The 17,251-nt window shown below is 48.3% G+C and overlaps 2 protein-coding genes across 2 annotated transcripts; one reads left to right on the forward strand and one right to left on the reverse strand.

Moving 5' to 3' along the window:
* The first annotated feature begins 9,601 nt into the window (after nt 1-9,601).
* On the forward strand, nt 9,602-12,304 carry LOC120695776 (chloroplast envelope quinone oxidoreductase homolog). The gene is made up of 4 exons (XM_039979004.1): nt 9,602-9,849; nt 9,953-10,094; nt 11,137-11,225; nt 11,424-12,304. Exons 1-4 carry the CDS (start codon nt 9,781-9,783, stop codon nt 12,135-12,137), a joined length of 1,014 nt encoding a protein of 337 aa, XP_039834938.1. The 5' UTR covers nt 9,602-9,780; the 3' UTR covers nt 12,138-12,304.
* Nucleotides 12,305-13,731: 1,427 nt separating this feature from the next.
* LOC120695420 lies at nt 13,732-16,964 on the reverse strand. The gene is made up of 5 exons (XM_039978676.1): nt 15,498-16,964; nt 15,316-15,371; nt 14,350-14,933; nt 13,883-14,151; nt 13,732-13,773 (listed from the first exon to the last, which is right to left on the reverse strand). Exons 1-5 carry the CDS (start codon nt 16,962-16,964, stop codon nt 13,732-13,734), a joined length of 2,418 nt encoding a protein of 805 aa, XP_039834610.1.
* Nucleotides 16,965-17,251: the final 287 nt, after the last annotated feature.

Genomic DNA, 17,251 nt, shown 5'->3' on the forward strand with positions numbered 1-17,251 from the left:
GCCTATAGGCTGACTTGGCTTCGACTCCCTTCTGCACCAAAGTACCATGGCGTCGGTTCTTCCGACAAGCGTCGGATGCACCGATGCCCTTGGCGTCGGTTCTTCCGGTGCTCCTGATCCGAAGAGCTTTCAGGGCGCTGCCCTGAGACCCGCTTGGGGCGGCTCCCCCTCGACCCCCGTCCGCTAACCGGGTAGCGGAACCCCCGTAGGGGCTGCCCTTCGGGCCTTGCTACGCCTATTTTCTCTTTCTCTTTGTCATTACTTGAACCTAAAAGCCTGAGAATGATCATCTTAACAATCATATTAGTCCAAGTGTTGTGTTGTCATTCGATCACCAAAATCACTCGAAATGGCATAAATGGTGCCATGTTCGTTACAATCCCCCTTCCTCCCCAGGCCCTTTTGTATTGCTCGATCGAGCCCCCTCGCTCTGACAGGGTCATTGGATTACCTGTCTGGACAACCATACCCGTGACGTTAGTTGCTGGTCCTAAAATAAAATACAACATTGAGCATGTTGATTCCCAGTCTTGGCATGTGCGGGAACTCAAATGTCCAGCACTCCCAGCCCCGATCCAAACTTGACTGGCGTTTATGATGACCTGTGTGCCGTCCTATTCAGCTATTCTCCTTCCTAACCATATTTTTCTGCATGTGGGGGGGGGGGGGGGGGGGGGGGAGTATGAAATGGATATTGCCTGCTTGCCCTTCTTTTTGACTTTTTGCAAATGTGGTTACTGCTATCAAGTTCGCTTATGTTAATGGTGTGTACTATATTCGTGTCTAGGCTCTACAAAATTTCTAGTTCCTCCGCTTCATTATTGCACAACTATGTACTAGCTCCTTCTCTCCCATGAAAACTGTAAATTTAGCATCTGAAAAAAAAATACCACAATGAGTGGCATACACGAATTAGACCACGAGTGGGAGGTACTTACTATTAATTGCTTTACATAGCTAATCAACTAGTCAAAGCATATTTGCCATCATTAGTTACCCTCTATATGCAAGATCAACTGATAATCCCGAACCAGTTCAGTCCGCGAGATTCCATTGTCGGTCCTAAACTATAACATTCACCTTGTTGATTACCAACCGATCCAGAGACCCAAACTGGACTCTGGTGGATGGTATTCTCAATCCTAACCATATTTTTCTGCATGTGGCCCATGTGGGAGGTAGGGGAGAAGGGGTGGTTGGCAACAATTATGGAATTGATGATAAGCGAGAACTTGTAAACGAACTCCAATTTAAATGACTTACAACCAACTCTTTTCACACCCTCGCTAGATTACTTGTTTTGCATGTGAGATCCATTGAACCACGCCGGCGAGATTTGCTGCCGCCGGCTGGTCCTAAAATGTAATATTCAGCACATGATTCTCAACTTTTGACATGTGCGTGAACTCTCCAGCTAGCTACTGCATCCGTTCCAAATTTAAGGTCGTTTAGCTTTTTTAACCTTAAGTAACATTTCGTCTTATTCAAAAAAATTATGCAAGCATAGTCAGATTTAAGTAATTTTTTAAGAACTTGTATTGATAAAGAAAGTCACAACAAACGAAGCGATGTTTTGCAAAAAGTTTTGAATAAAACGAGTGGTCAAACTTAAAAAAAAGTCAAACGACATATAATTTCAAATTTGAAATGGAGGGAGTAGCTCCGATCCACAGATCCAATCTTGACTCACGGATGACCGGTGCCGTTGTCGTATTCTGCTAGCTATTCTCATTTCTACCTGTATTTTTTTCTGCATGTGGATGGGAGGGAAACTCTTAAATGTAAGCCGAATAGAGAACCCACAACTGCAATCCCTCTGCTGCTGTTGTATTCACAGTTTTTTTTAACAGGGTTGTATGCATAGTTCAGAGGAGCAAAAAAACATAACGTGGGCATGCATGAACAACCAAGTGCAGGTCTGCAGCTGAGAGACCAAGAAGGCACAATTTTGGTTACTGCTATATATGAAGTTTGCTAGCCTATGTTAATGGCCGATGTACTTGTGTGAATTTCTTGTCAGTTCCTATATCCGCCCAAGCTCTAAAATAGAAACCCATAAAGAGTGTATAGTGCCTTAATAATAATTAGACCACAAGTGGAACCTGCTACTTAATTGTCCACTTAATCAAGTGGACAAAAGAATTTGTCATCGTTCACCTTGTATACGCAAGATTCACTAATCTCGAACCAGTTCAATGAACCACACCAACGAGATTGGCTACAAGTCCTAAAATATAACATTCAGCACGTTGATTCCCAACCTTGGCATTTGCAGGGACTCTCCAGCTCCGATCCAGCGGATGACTGATCCAGATTCCCCGGGGCAGGATGATGACGAATAGAGGGCGTTGGCGCATTGTCACATGTAGTGGGTCGGATTGAAGTTTACACAGTTTGCAAGAATAGTTTGGTTTGCACCTGATATGTTCTCCTGATAAATGGGCTGAAGGGAATGGCTATTCTAATAAATGGTGGACCATTTTGTTATGGGTTCTGTACAAATGGGGAAATTGGATGAGCTGAAATTTAATTTGGTCTCGCTGGAAATTTATATTGGGTCTGAAGTATTCAGCCCAAACCAGTGGCCCGTTTTTCACATTTGAAAAACGTGACTTCAAGGCGACTGTAGTGATTTCGTCAATCTCGAAGATTTACCGGCTCAGTTCTCGAAGACGCTCATAGAGGCGAGGTTTGCGTACGTGTGTTCATAGGAGTGAGTGTGTGTTGTGAGTGTCTTGGTTGTACTGTGTAATTTAAAAAAAATAAATGGGCTTGGATGCTGATGCTTGCAACCACATCGGCTTCCTTGTCAGCAACCATATATGACATTTATTTTTGTCATGAATAACTTGGGTTGGGCTGCACGGGGCTTTCGAAATGTCATGGATTGAATTATCTGTGACGATTTTGTTAAAAACGGCACGAGGTATAATCTGTGATATTTAATACATGACGAAATTTGAGATCGTCACAAATACGTTTTTGACGGTTTTTCAGTGATCTATGATGAATTTTAAACGTCATGGATTACAACATTTTTCTAGTGTTGCCGCGCCTTGTGACCCAGGGTAGTAGCGTGCGTCTAGAATGATTAGTTTCCTTATGTTTTATTAAGTGCAAGGTTTAGGGGATATCTGAAATTATCCCCTAACATTGGTCTATTGCCCAGCAAATGACTTCCATGCATATGCTCCTACATATAGCATTGGACACAAATGCATCATCCATAGTATAAGTAGATACGCTGTCATCCATTTGAAATAATAAGCTAAGAGAAATAACAAAATGATTAATCGATCGTGTCTCACTGTTATGCACCAGGGCAATATCTGAAGTGAGAATGTTAGATGTGGATATGGAGCCATGGAGGACATGGACTAAGGGCTTATTTGGATGGAGTCCTAGAGTAGCTGCCTAAGCCAAGCAACATATCCAACCCATCGATTTCCTCAGTCTGGGGCTGGATGAAGCTGCCTGGTGGACAAGCTGTACGTCTGCCAGGCTGCAACCAAACACGCCCTAAGTTTCGGTGATAAACGAAGGATCATAGTTTTAGTATCACACATAGCATTTGATATTTCACGGTCTAGAGATCCTAGATTCCATATCAATCTAGCAATCTGAATACCATATATATACCAAATAATAAAAGAAGAAACTTTATAGCACGATCAGTTAAACTTTTTGTAATTTCATATATAATAATTAGTACTCAATTCTGGTTAAGAGCTGAATTGCTCACATCGGGAAAATAACCATGCGAATTTTGAGTATAACAGCACTGCTTAACCGAACAATAATCAGATGTGCAGAAGGGGATGCCATTTTGCACAGGTTAGCTTTTGCTTACTGACCTGCCGTGCAAAATAAAATGAGTTAATCTCGAATCTACCGAATCAAACAAGTCAAAGAGAAGCGCATCTCTGCTGAAGGAAGCTCCTGCATCTGCACCTTTTAGAACTGGATTTTCATCACCAGGTGTGATTTCTCACTGAGCGCGCGGCCGGCCGGCTGCGTAGGCTGCTGCTACGTCTGCAGCGACCGCCGCCAGTGCTCCTTCCTTTTCCTTCAAAGCCACACCTCAACGCCAAGCGCCTAGCACCAGCCATCTTCATCGAGTACAACTAAAATTGGAGCTGGGAAGAGAATGGATTCGATTTGTTTCTCGATCTTGAGCTGTAGGCAGCTATATTCTGCAGGATAGGGAGATCGGGAAGGGAGGACTGGAAGAAGGAGAAGCGAGACGGGAGATGCCCAGCGCTGTCTCCTCTTTCGTAACGTGCAGCCGCTGCACCATCTTGAGGGCTGACTGAAGTCGACACGCAGCATCAGCCCTCCGATCGATCAGACGGTCAAGAATTTAGGAGGGACGTGGACCAATGACTGCTCGGGAATCGTCCGCAGGTTTCGTCACGTAGAGAAGATATATATGCAGTGAAATCTGTCAAACCCTAGAGGAGAGGAGAGGAGAGGAGAGGAGAGGAGAGGCGACGCGAGGCGGCGGCGACCGAGATCAGGAGATCGAGGCAGCGGAGACCAGTAGGTCGAGGCGGTGAAGGAAGGGCAGCCGTCGGCCGGGATCATGTCTCTCCGGGCCCTGAGTTCCCTTCTCATCCGGAGGTTCTGGCCACGCCGGAACCCCGCCGCGCAGGCGGCGCAGGCGGAGACCATAGGGACGGCGTCGGGGAGGCCAACACGCTCGCTCCACACTCTGGTGAGCTTCGGTATCTCAGACCTAAAATTTCTTCATTCGCAGCATCTATCCTCATGTTTCTCATCCCGAAACAGAGCAATCCGGACGCTGCCGTGGGCGCTCTTGGTGCTTTGTCCGTGGCCGGATTGGCTGGACTTGTCGGATTCCAGTACCTCAAGAAAGATGACGACAAAGGTATGAATTGAAATCGGCTCCTGTTTGTCATCGTGAAGCTCTATTCTATGTAGAGCCATCGCCTACGGTGCTCACATCACATGTACCTGTAGCTGGCGAGCTGACCGGCCTGACCCACGAGGGGGCCAGCAGCGTGGTGTTGACTGACAGAGAGGCCAGAAGTGAGGTGCCTGACAGCGGGAAGGTGGCCGTGAAGCGGGTGGGCAACGTGATGAAGGTCGATGACGCAGTGACGAAGGAATTGTCTGAGGAACATGTGACATGTGACAGACCCGCCGAGTTAAAACGTTTAATTAAACGTAACCGTTATCATTTGAACACATCAGACGTATTAGCTTAATTAAGTGTAACTCGACAGGCTGTTTCCAACTCACAGGCCGATCGAAACACACCAGAAGTCTCGCACGAAGGCGAGCGCAGAAGGTACCAGCATGATAAAATCTTACAAAAATTAGTAAATAATATGAAGACTTTTACAAAACAGCTTTAAATTTAAAATTTATAAAAGAAAAAGTAGCAGCAGAAGCGAATCTAACTAGAGGAGCATTATTAATAGAGAACAAATAAAATAAACAAAATAAATCAAGAACTACCGAGGCGTGAAGACAGGATGTCACATCGAGCCCACCGATGTGAAACCCAGTTAGCTCCTGTACCTGAAATAGGGTAAACATCAAACCCTGAGCAACTAATACTCAGCAAGACTTACCCGACCAGTGGGTATAACTTAGCCCACATATCTAGACATTCAAGACATCTGGCTGGTGGTTATTTTGCAGAAAAAGTGACTAGAGTAATTCCTTACTTTCATCATTTTAGCCCCAGATTCTATATAAATTAACCATAATCTATCATTTGCATAAACTAGCTATAGCAAATATGGTAGAATATTAATCACAATTTAAAGTAGACATCAACATATATAATATAATCCATGTTCCATATCATATTACTACGATGTGACGCAGTTGATCAAGGTGCTCATATCCGAGAGCGACTGATGGCGAATCGATCCGATTTAACCTTGCAAGGTGGACCTAACGAACACGGCACGCAAAAGCCCCGTCGGGCCCCACTCACCAACCTTTCCCCTCCCCGCCTCGAACTACAGGAACCAGCCCAACGACATATAGTCAGCCGAGCCCTACGTGAGACCACAAAAAATAAACATATGCAACCCCTTTCTCTGCGGCCACTCGACTACCCTAGGAGTTGGGTGCGGGTTCCTGTACTTTCGAAGCAATGTAGTACTCGGCTTACCGGTTTCGACTACCTCCTACTCCCGGCATGCGGTTAGTACAATTCAACATGATCACCAGGGCCAACAATGGTACGGTCCTTAATCGACACAGACGGGACCAAGACACCCAGGAACCCTGTCCTGCTGCCATACCTATATATCATCATCATTTCCCGTCTGGTCTCAAGTTTCTATTCATTCCATATCAAATTCAATAACTCATGTACTGGAATATAATTACATTTTATATCTCGCGAGTAACCGGAAATTACTCGACTTCTAAATATCCTATATCTTGCGAGTGACAGGAAAATCACTCGACTTCTATCGAGCCCTATTAAGCATAGAAAGTGAAGCGTCCCCTCATAAGAGAAGACTTAAAAGTGATACAATATCAGTCCCAGGAGGCTGATAACACCTTTATTACATCAGATGGTACATCACCACACAACTTTATGCGGAAGTGGGCAGTGAAACGCCACTATCGCGAGGATAACTACTAACACCCACACAACGATATTAACTACGAAAAGGGGGTCATCAGAGTCTTGCGCCATGTGAAACTTCCTGCGGGTGACCATATCCACAGGCAAGGTTGGGTGCAGGACGGAACCTCTACTCGACGTCTTCGGGAACGAAGTCTGGGTCTTCCTCTGTAAAAATTAAGAATGGGGTGAGTACAAATGTACTCAGCAAGTCCAACCACACCCACGGAGGGGGTATAAGCAAAATATAATGCACAGGGTAAATCAAGGATGAGGCTAGGGTTTTATTTGCAGAAAGCAAATTTTGATGCAGGGGTTTATTTAAAAGAAAGGATTTTCAAAGCAAGTTTTCTTGTACCAAGTAACACATAGTGTTGATCCACACAGGATCCAAGTTTTAAGTTGCTACCGGACTCCTCATCCGCCGTAGCACACGGCACAACTGCCGGACACTTTTCCCAAAACAACTCACGCCAACTCATCCCTTCCCAGAAGAAACACTAGTTATGTGACCACACTGTAACTCGCCCAGTACCGTGGGCATGGCTATTCGAATAGATTTTAACTCTGCAGAGGTGTGCAACTTTACCCACAAGCGGGGTACTGCAACTCGATCACCTTAGTGTCGGTGCAGATCCCAACAAAGTCATTACCCACCTTAGCTAGACTTGACTAGCCATCACGGGATCCACCAAGGGGTAATTGACCTATCACAGAGGTTTTAACCAGGGCATAAGTCACACATAGCTAATCCCTTCTCCTTGATCACCCGTTGCTCTCAGCTCTCCTGATGGCTATTAGACTAACTAGTGGGGTTTATGCTAAGCCGTTGCCCATTCAATGGTCGAGTGGTTTGCACGATAGTGGAGTTAGGTGAGATGACACACCAACTCGGTCCTTAATTATGACAAGATGGATATCTCCATTCCTTTTGCTCTGCCACACATGCACGAGCACACCAATCGGCAAATCACACAGAAATGCCATCCATCCTGTCTAAACCCATCTTTCAAAATTCCACATTTCTCCCTTCCCACACACGCACACATTTTCTTTATAAAACAAGTTGTATTGTGTATAAGGTCCTAAGCGTTCTAGCAGCGATTAACGTCCAAACAAAACACATTCAGATATTAATCTAGGTGGTCAAGGAATGGTTATAACAAATCAAAGGGTGGCTATCCAACCATGTTTTCAGCAGGCAAAACATATGCAGTTTTGTAAAACAGGCCAATAGATTGTGTTTATAAAAACTAGGACAAATTATGCATCAAACGGCGGGATTGAACTTGCCATCTTCGAAGCCTTCCGGGAGGTCCTGGTCGAAGTACTGTCCTTCGGGCTCAGGGTCGCGGAACTGGTCCTCGTCCGCTTGCTCGCAGTACTTCTCATCGACGGGTTCTCTCTCGTTCACACCGTGATCTACGACGCATACAAACCAACACACAATCAAGAAAAAGAAATAAAAGTTTTATCGTTGAGCTCGAATCGGAGATAATTAAGATATGGAGATAGGTGTATATTTTTGGGCGGTTTTCTAATGGCACGGCCAAAACTATGTTAGGTTTGGCGTGGTAAAGTTTCAGGTCGATCGGAGATTGTTTGGCGCATAAAATGATAGGGTAACGAGGAGTTTAGGGCTAAATAAGGATCCAAGGGCTTGTTTGTAATTAGTTTTGAGAGTGAAAGGACTTGATTATAACTTCTAGGAATACGTGGGTTACTCAGAAAAGGGACAGGGGTATACTTGGAATTTTGTTTATATGGTGGAGGGACTAGTTCGCTAAATAAATAAAAGAGGGGGACTTTTCTTTAAGGGACATATAGGGGGGCTCTTAATTAAAATGGAAGGAAGGGAGGGGCTTAAGGGCAAAATTGCCCCTTCTCCTTCCTCCCTCCCGTGACCAAAACAGAGGAGGGCCATGGGGCGCCGGCGGCCATGGGCCTGCGGCCCTGGGGGCATAGCGGCAGCCGGGGGTAGGGGGGAATGGAGAGGGGAGCGAGGGGGTTCGTTTGCCCCTACTAGCTCGGGCTGGAGTGGAGGGAGGAGACGCGACCACGGGGCCGGCGACGGCGGGCGGAGGCAGCCCTGGCGGCGGTGCTGCGGGCTGGGAAGGAGGGGCCAGCGGCGGCGGCGAGCTTGAGGAGGTGGAGGGGGTCCTACCCTTACCCTCACCTTGGGCTGGGATGGAGCGAGGAGGCGGCGCGACGGTGGCCTGCGGTGGCGGGCGGAGGTGTGCGTGGCGGCGGCGCTGGGAGGTCAGGGAGGCGGCGAGCGGTGGTGGCCAGGGATGTGGAGCTCGAGGGCGATGCGAAGGGCTGATTTATAGGCCAAGGCGTGGACGAGGAGGACGGGGCGCAGCGGCCGGTCGGCGAGCTACAGAGCGGCCATTAATGGCTCCCAGAGCTCGCGTGGCATTGCAGAGTGGCGTGGGCGTCAAGGCGAGCAGGGGAGGCGGTGGCGCGTAGCGGGGAGGGCGGTAGCGGGGAAGGTACTTGGCACAGGGGAGGTCGATGCGCGGCGGCCGTGCGAGCTCTGCTCGCAGTGTGCGCGAGCGCCGAGGCGGCGTCGCTGTGCCGTGCGGCGCGGCGAGGGGTGGGACAGGTGAGCAGGGCGGCGCTGTTGCTTGGCGACGAGCGGCGCGGCAAGTGCACGGGGGAGAGGTCAGGACTCGCGAGGCATCCGTTGCACACCGAGCTACTAGGACAAAGTATATATTGTTACATACGAATTGTCTCATAAAGCAATCGCTTCACGAGCTGAAATTAGTATAGAACCACTCTCTTACCATTATAAAATTTAAGTTGTTAGCTCTTAACTTGTACTACTATTTTTTCTATACACCAATTAAAGAATCATACAGTTACTACAAAATAAATTAAAGAAATAAATATTTATTTTATATTAAGTTATCTTAAATTATATGGCAGAGTACGAATCAGACATCATTACATAACCAGTGTATCTACTGCTGCGACACCTGAGTACACCCATGTACTCTCTATTTCTGATATTTCAGATACGAGCAACCGGTTCATTTCTGTCCACACTCCACAACGCCTGAGTCCTGATTCCTGACCAACCATATCAGCATCATTGTACCAGCCACCTCTCTCTCTCTCTCTCTCTCTCTCTCTCTCTGCATACAACACAGGGAACTAGAGCCATGGCTACTCCGAAGAAGACGATGAGAGCCCTGCAGTACGACAAGTATGGCGGAGGAGCAGGTCTCAAGGTACAATAAGCACTAACCACACTTCTGCTCTCAAGCATGTCCAAGAACCTGCATACTTCTGATGACCTTCCATCGATGCTCTGCTGCTTCTGCCCGATTTCAGCATGTGGAGGTGCCGGTCCCGTCGCCGAAGAAGGGGGAGGTGCTGCTCAAGCTGGAGGCGGCCAGCATCAACCCTATCGACTGGAAAATTCAGAAGGGCATGGTCCGGCCCTTCCTTCCCAGGAAGTTCCCCTTCATACCAGGTACGTTACCTATCTGAACGGAACATATCGGTATACACAGCGGCACAGCGCCTGACTGCATCAGTACCCAGTACTGTACATTACATAGCCTGTACGGAACGTCGATCTGGGTGGTACCTCATAACTAGTGCTTGTTAAGAAATTGGTAGGATCTGAAGAGAAATTGTTTCATGCTTTGTGAAAGAAAACTGAAGAGATCATAAAACCAAATTGTTTTAGATGCAGATATCGTAAAGCAGTAGGTACAGTCTGGATCAATTTAGATGCTCTGTTGTCACAGCACTACTACGGCTCAAGATTCCTAAAACACTAGATCTTATTATGCGGCAATACTAGTTGGTGATGGATGCTGATTTTCAAAAGAAAAAGTAATCTTTCAAAAAGAAAAAGAAAAAAGTGATATTACTTGGAGCGGTGAAGGTTGGCCATGAGCATAAATCATGAGAGAGCAGTGTGATAAATCAGATGAGGTGTCCTCTGCTTTCCTTTTCCTTGAGCATGAATCATCCATCCATCAGGTGACCACTAGGTTGAGGAACTGGACAGGGAATCGAAAAGGCATGGCTGGGAGTATAGTAAAAGTTTCCAAGGTGTGCCTGAAGCATAATTAACAATAATGGAGGCCACATGCCTTCAATGCTATTCAAGGATAATTTAGCCACCCAGATGATTCGATGTTGATTTTCCATTGGCAGACACTTAAGATTGTGCTATCCTGTTCGTGGTTATTTAGCTCCATTTATCACTGGCATACAATATACATACGGCTTTGAACCCACAGGAGCTGTCAAATCCAGAGGTCGCACTCCAGCGAACGTAAGATCCTAGAAGCAATTTTTGCACAAAAGAAATAAAAAAATAAAAAGAACAAAGTAACATAAACACTGATTTAATTCATCTTCCCTATGATACTTTGGGAGAGCATGAGCACAGCCGGCTTCGGCGCGGACGATGTTCAAGACTTGAAGCAACACTTTTTTCGCACAAATTTATGACGCGTATTGACATCCAAGAATTCGATCTTGTTGCCACGGCAAAACAGTTGGAGACATGTCTGGAGAAGTCGTCGAGCTGGGCAGCGGTGTGACCAACCTCAAACCAGGCGACAAGGTCATCTCCATCAGCTTCCCGGTAACATTCTCAATTCAAATTTCCAATTACTACTGCCTTGCAGAGTTCTGTTCCCCTCGAGCAGTGATGAACTTGTGCATCTCTTCTGACAGTAAGAAACAACGATTTTAATTTGTTAGGCTAATTGTATATAGTAAGTGCATTGCCTGACTAATTAACACGTTCATGAATCATTTCCCATGCATCCCACCTTGGAAGAATGGCGGCGGGCTCGCGGAGTACGCGGTGGCGCCGGCGTCGCTTACGGTGGCACGGCCGCCGGAGGTGTCCGCGGCCGAAGGCGCCTCTCTGCCGACGGCTGCGTCCACCGCGCTCCAGCAGCTGAAGGCCGCGGGCGTCAGCAGCTTCGACGGGTCCGGCGGCGGCAGCAACGGCCCCCGGAACGTGCTGGTCACCGCGGCCTCCGGCGGCGTCGGCCACTACGCCGTGCAGCTGGCCAAGCTGGCGGGGCTCCACGTGACGGCCACCTGCGGCGCGCGCAACCTGGGCCTCGTCCGGGGCCTGGGCGCTGACGAGGCGCTGGACTACAAGACCCCCGAGGGCGCCAGGCTGCGGAGCCCCTCCGGCCGGAAGTACGACGCGGTGATGCACTGCGCGACGGGCACCCCGTGGTCGGTGTTCGCGCCGGTGCTGGCCGGCGAGGCCACGGTCGTCGACGTGACGCCCGGGATCGCCGCCGCCGCCAGGTCGTTCCTGCAGAAGGTGACGCTGGCCAAGCAGAGGCTGGTGCCGCTGCTCCTGGTGCCCAGGAAGGGGGAGATGGAGTGGCTGGCGGACATGACGCGGCAGGGGAAGCTCAGGACGGTGGTCGATTCCAGGTACCCGTTGAGCCGGGCGCAGGAGGCGTGGGCCAAGAGCATCGGAGGGCACGCCACCGGCAAGATCGTCGTGGAAATGGGAGGCGAGGAGTGAGCCGGCCGGGCGGCGTGCGTGCGTGCACGGCGATCTGTGTGACAGCATTGTGTCGTCGTGGTGTTGTATGCGGTCTGTCTGATTGGATTTCTAGTGTGGGAATAATTAAGAAACAACAAGTTGTGCTGGGCACTCTGAAATCAGATTCAGGATCAGGTGATTAACCACGTTGTCGTTGTGCCCGGCCTGCGTCCATCCATCAGCATACGCGTTGCATTGCGCCATTGCGGACCAGATGAACTGATCACTGAGGCATCACCGGCATCTACTGCTGACAAGAAACCTCACTTAGAACATGCTCGCTGCAGCTGCTCTCTAAGCAAATTCCTGACTGCCCTGCAGGATCTTTTGACAGAAAACAAAACCAGGCCTGCGTTCCTTTTTTCTTTGAACGGAACCAGGCCTGCTTTCTGATTGTTTCAGATATGCACAAATCTCTCACTCCTGACCTCGTACCTGCCTGTGACCCGGTTGCTTGAGAAGGTACGACGAGCACGTGGACTCCTCCGTTCGATCATCGACACGGCCATTCGTAAATTCCTGATGGAAGCAGACATTCCACGCTTGAAGGGCACGTCCGCCATCTGACGGCCTCACGCAGCTCCGTCGTTCATCTCGTCTCCCAGCGACACGGATCGGTTTCTGGAAAATCCTTCAACGATTCGCTACGTCCGCAGGGCGTCCGCCGCCGCCACTCCGCCAGCGTACGCCGCCGCGGCCGTCGGGGGCGGAGACGAGAGGCGACCTCGTGGAAGGGAAGGACACCTTTTTTTTTTGAGGGAATCTTGCTCGTTCTTTATTCAGGAACCTCTAGACCAGCGAGGTCTCGGTCCAACCAAAGTCTTACAAAGTTCGGGAGGGGTCAAGCCAGACAGTCGGTTCACCCGGATCCCGTACAAGACCAGCTTGAGCAAGTTCATGTGCACACTGATTACAAAAACGTGATACAAGACTGAAAAGCTCAAAAGTAAACTGTAGAGAAAGCAGTTCCTAGATTTCTCTAAAAATAACGCCACCAGGGGCCTGATCAAACTGTGGTGTCTGGATAGCCGTCAGTAGATTAGTCGAATCAGACTCGACTATAACCCGCGATATGCCTGCTTCCGTCGCTGCCTGTAGTGCAGCCAAACACGCCTCACCCTCAGTAGATAAAGCATCATGGACAGCCTTCAGTCTCCCTGATCCCTCTAGAACACCAAAGCCGTCGCTGTCACGCACCACAAAACCCCACGCCCCTGACCTCTCTACAATATGAAAAGCTCCATCAGAGTTAATCTTCAGGACATCAGCTGGTGGCGGCCTCCACCTGTTCTCCTTTCTTAGCGTTCCACCCCTGATGTTAACGTGATCTTGCGAGTCTTTGTAAATTTCTACCGCAGACACTGAAGTCCGGCTCACAACTTCATTAACCGAAAGCATACGTTCTCCCACGTTGGCTTTGTTTCTACTCAACCACCACACCCATAACAGACTGATAGTCAGCTTTTGCTTGGTTTGGTTCATCTGAAGAATATGCCCCACGACCTCCTTCGCTGAACTCAGCGTGAGCAAATGCAGTCGCACGTCTTCCAGCACAGCTGTTGCCAACATTTCTTTACCCACTTGCACCTGAGAAAGCAGTGCCCACCATCTTCATCTTGGCGCCAACATATAGGACAACGAGTATCAATCTTCATGCCCCGTCGAGAAATGTTCATCCGCAAGGGAAGACTGTTGTGTGCAAGCCTCCATAGGAATTGTTTCACCTTTGGCATGCAGTCAATCTTCCAGAGACGGTTCCAATAGTAGCCCATAACAGCAGAATTTTCAGAGCTTGTGGAACCAGCCTGTCTAACATTCTTCCGTTCTCTCCCATCCTCAAGTACATGATATGCTGATTTTACAGAGAATAAACCCTTCACATCATTGTGCCACGCTAGAGAATCAGAGTATCCTTGTTTCACTGGAACACTCAGAATATGTTGTACATCTTCTTCCCAGAAAATTTCTCTCACCAACTCCTCATCCCAATTCCCTGTGTAGGGATCAAGCAATTCTGAGACTTTATTTAACAGGCATCTGCCTTTTGGTGTGATTGGTCTTCTTGTAGTGCCATACGGGAGCCAAGGATCACACCAGATATTTATTCTAGCCCCATCACCCACTCTCCAAATCAAACCTTCCTTCAGAGCCCCAAAGCCACGCAAGATACTACGCCAACTATATGAGATACCAGGCTTTTCAATCGCCATCAGAGGATCACCAGAAGGATAGTATTTGGCCTGTAGCACTTGGGCACACAGTGAAGTTGGATCCATGAGGAGCCTCCAACCCTGCCGAGCCAGCATTGCTAGATTGAACAGGTGCAAATCCCTGTACCCCAGTCCTCCTTTCTCCTTCCTACTGCACATAAGTTCCCAAGAAAGCCAATGCATTTTATTTTCTTTATCCTGCTGCGACCACCAGAATCTGCAAATCATGGAGCCAATGTCGTCGTAAAGTGTCTTCGTGAGATCAAAGCAAGACATTGCATAAGACGGAATAGCTTGTGCAACAGCTTTGATAAGTACATCTTTTCCTGCCTTGGACAACAGCTTTTCCTTCCACCCCTGAATTTTCTTCCAGACCCGCTCCTTCAGGTAATTGAAGGTCAGGACTTTTGATCTGCCCATACTGATAGGCAAGCCGAGGTACCGATCATTCCTTGCTTCAGAACTGACTTCCAGGTCAGCCATCAGAGCAGATTTCACACTCTCTCTTGTGTTTTTACTGAACATGATGGATGATTTATCCTTGTTTATAGTCTGCCCGAGCAATCTTCATACAGAGATAGAACATTTTGCAGATGTTCTGCACTCCTATCCTCAATTTGAAGAGTAACAGTGAATCATCCGCAAACAAAAGGTGATTTATACTCGGCGCCTCCTGACAAACACGAACACCAGCCATCTCACCCCTTTCCTCCGCTGCATTCAACAGGCAAGAAAAGGCTTCAGCACAAATTAAGAACAGATAGGGGGATATCGGATCTCCCTGCCGCAATCCCCGCTGGGGTACAATCTCGTCTGTTAACTCACCATTTACACGGACACAGTACCTGATCGTTGTGACCAAATTCATCAGTCTATCCACCCACTCATTTTGGAAACCCAATTTGCATAACATCAAGCGTAAGAACTCCCATTCAACACGATCATACGCTTTGCTCATATCAAGTTTCAGAGCCGCATAACTATCAGCACCCCTCCTCTTATTCTGCATATAGTGAGTCAATTCATAAGCAAGTAAGACATTATCAGTGATAAGCCACCCTGGGACAAAAGCACTCTGATTCAAAGAAATGATATCCGGCAACACCCATTTCAAACGATTAGCTAATACCTTCGAGGCAATCTTGTACACCACATTGCAAAGACTGATGGGACGCAAGTCTTTTAATCGCTCAGGTTTCTGAACCTTTGGAATTAACACCACCACTGTTTCATTCCAGCTGCCAGGCATAGGACCTCCATTTAGTACTTCAGTAACTTCCTTTACCACATCCTTCCCCACAATATTCCAAAATTTCTTATAGAATAAAGCAGGCATGCCATCTGGGCCAGGAGCTTTCAGATCTCCCATACTATCGAGGGCAGCTTTGATCTCTTCCTCAGTGTAATCTCTAGTGAGATCAGCATTCATTGCATCAGTTACACGAGATGGCACATGTTGCAACAGCTCCTCATATCGAGACCCCGCACTAGAGGTAAATAAAGCAGAATAAAAGTTAGTCGCCATGGCTTGAATTCCTCCCGCATCCTCCACTACACACCCATCATCCTTCACCAATCGTGTAATTCGATTTCTCCTCCTTCTTTCTGATGCATACTGATGGAAGAAACGTGTGTTCCGATCACCATGTTTCAGCCAGTGCGAAGTAGCATGCTGGCACCAATACAGTTCCACCTGATCCTCAAGCTTATGCAGCCGATATTTGAGGATCTCCCTTGCCACACTGTCCCGGCTAATGGAACTGGGTCTGCACATCTCCAAAGCATTTTTTGCATGTTTAACACGCTTCTCCAAATCACCAAGACAGTTCGTGCTCCAGTCTTGGAGCTCCGCCGCCACCTCTCGAACAGCTGACTCCACCTTACCTCCCCTCGCCTCCATTGTCAGCCGCCAAGCGTTCTCCACAATTGTTTCACAATTCTCCTCTTGAACCCACCCAGCTTCAAAACGGAAAGGGGAGCCCCCAGCCGGACTCCTGTGTTCTGGCTCCTTCTCCATAGTGACCACCACCAGCCTGTGGTCCGAGTGGCGGGGATCACCATTTCGAACATGAAAATCCGGGAAACGTGCCTGCCATGCTCCATCCGCCACCGCACGGTCCAGTCTCTCCCGGATGTAATGGTCATCCGTGTGGCTATTATTTCTCCAGGTAAAGATGTCCCCGGAGAAACCAAGGTCAGACAAAGCACAGTCCTCTAATGCCATCCGGAACCTATCCATGCAGACTTGTGGTCTAGGCACACCCCACTCCTTCTCGTGACTAAACAAAATTTCATTGAAATCACCCAAGCAAAGCCACGGATGCCTCCGCCCAGCATTTAGTGTGCGTAACGCCCTCCATGACAGTTCCTTCTGGTCTGATTTGGGCTCGCCGTAGAAGACCGTGAGACGCCATGTGAATCCATCTGCCTCCTCCACATCTCCGTCAATGTACAGCCGAGACGTTGTACGCAAATGAAACTCAACCCCATTGCGCCAAAAGATTGCAAGTCCACCACTCCTCCCAACGCAATCCTTCACCACCATGTTTGTCAAACCCAAACGCCACCGCAACCACTCAATCTTGCCCGAGACCATCTTAGTCTCAGACAAGAACAAAATGTCAGGATCCTCCTCCTTCTATAACTTCAGAAGGCTACGAATTGCCGGGCCGTTGAAGGCAGTGGCGGATCTACAGGGTATGCCGGTTGGGCCACGGCATACCCTGCAAATCCGGTCAATACAGGCAACCCATACGTGACGTCCTTGCCACTGATCAGCGTTGTGCCCATTTTTTTTTGTTGCTTTTGAGTGTTGCTCGCCTACCCTCTAGCGTCTGCAAGCGGCAGCATTAGCTTGTAGTAAAACTGAACATGAGGACGTGT

The sequence above is a fragment of the Panicum virgatum genome, chromosome 2K (assembly GCF_016808335.1).
Source record: "Panicum virgatum strain AP13 chromosome 2K, P.virgatum_v5, whole genome shotgun sequence".
NCBI lineage: Eukaryota > Viridiplantae > Streptophyta > Magnoliopsida > Poales > Poaceae > Panicum > Panicum virgatum.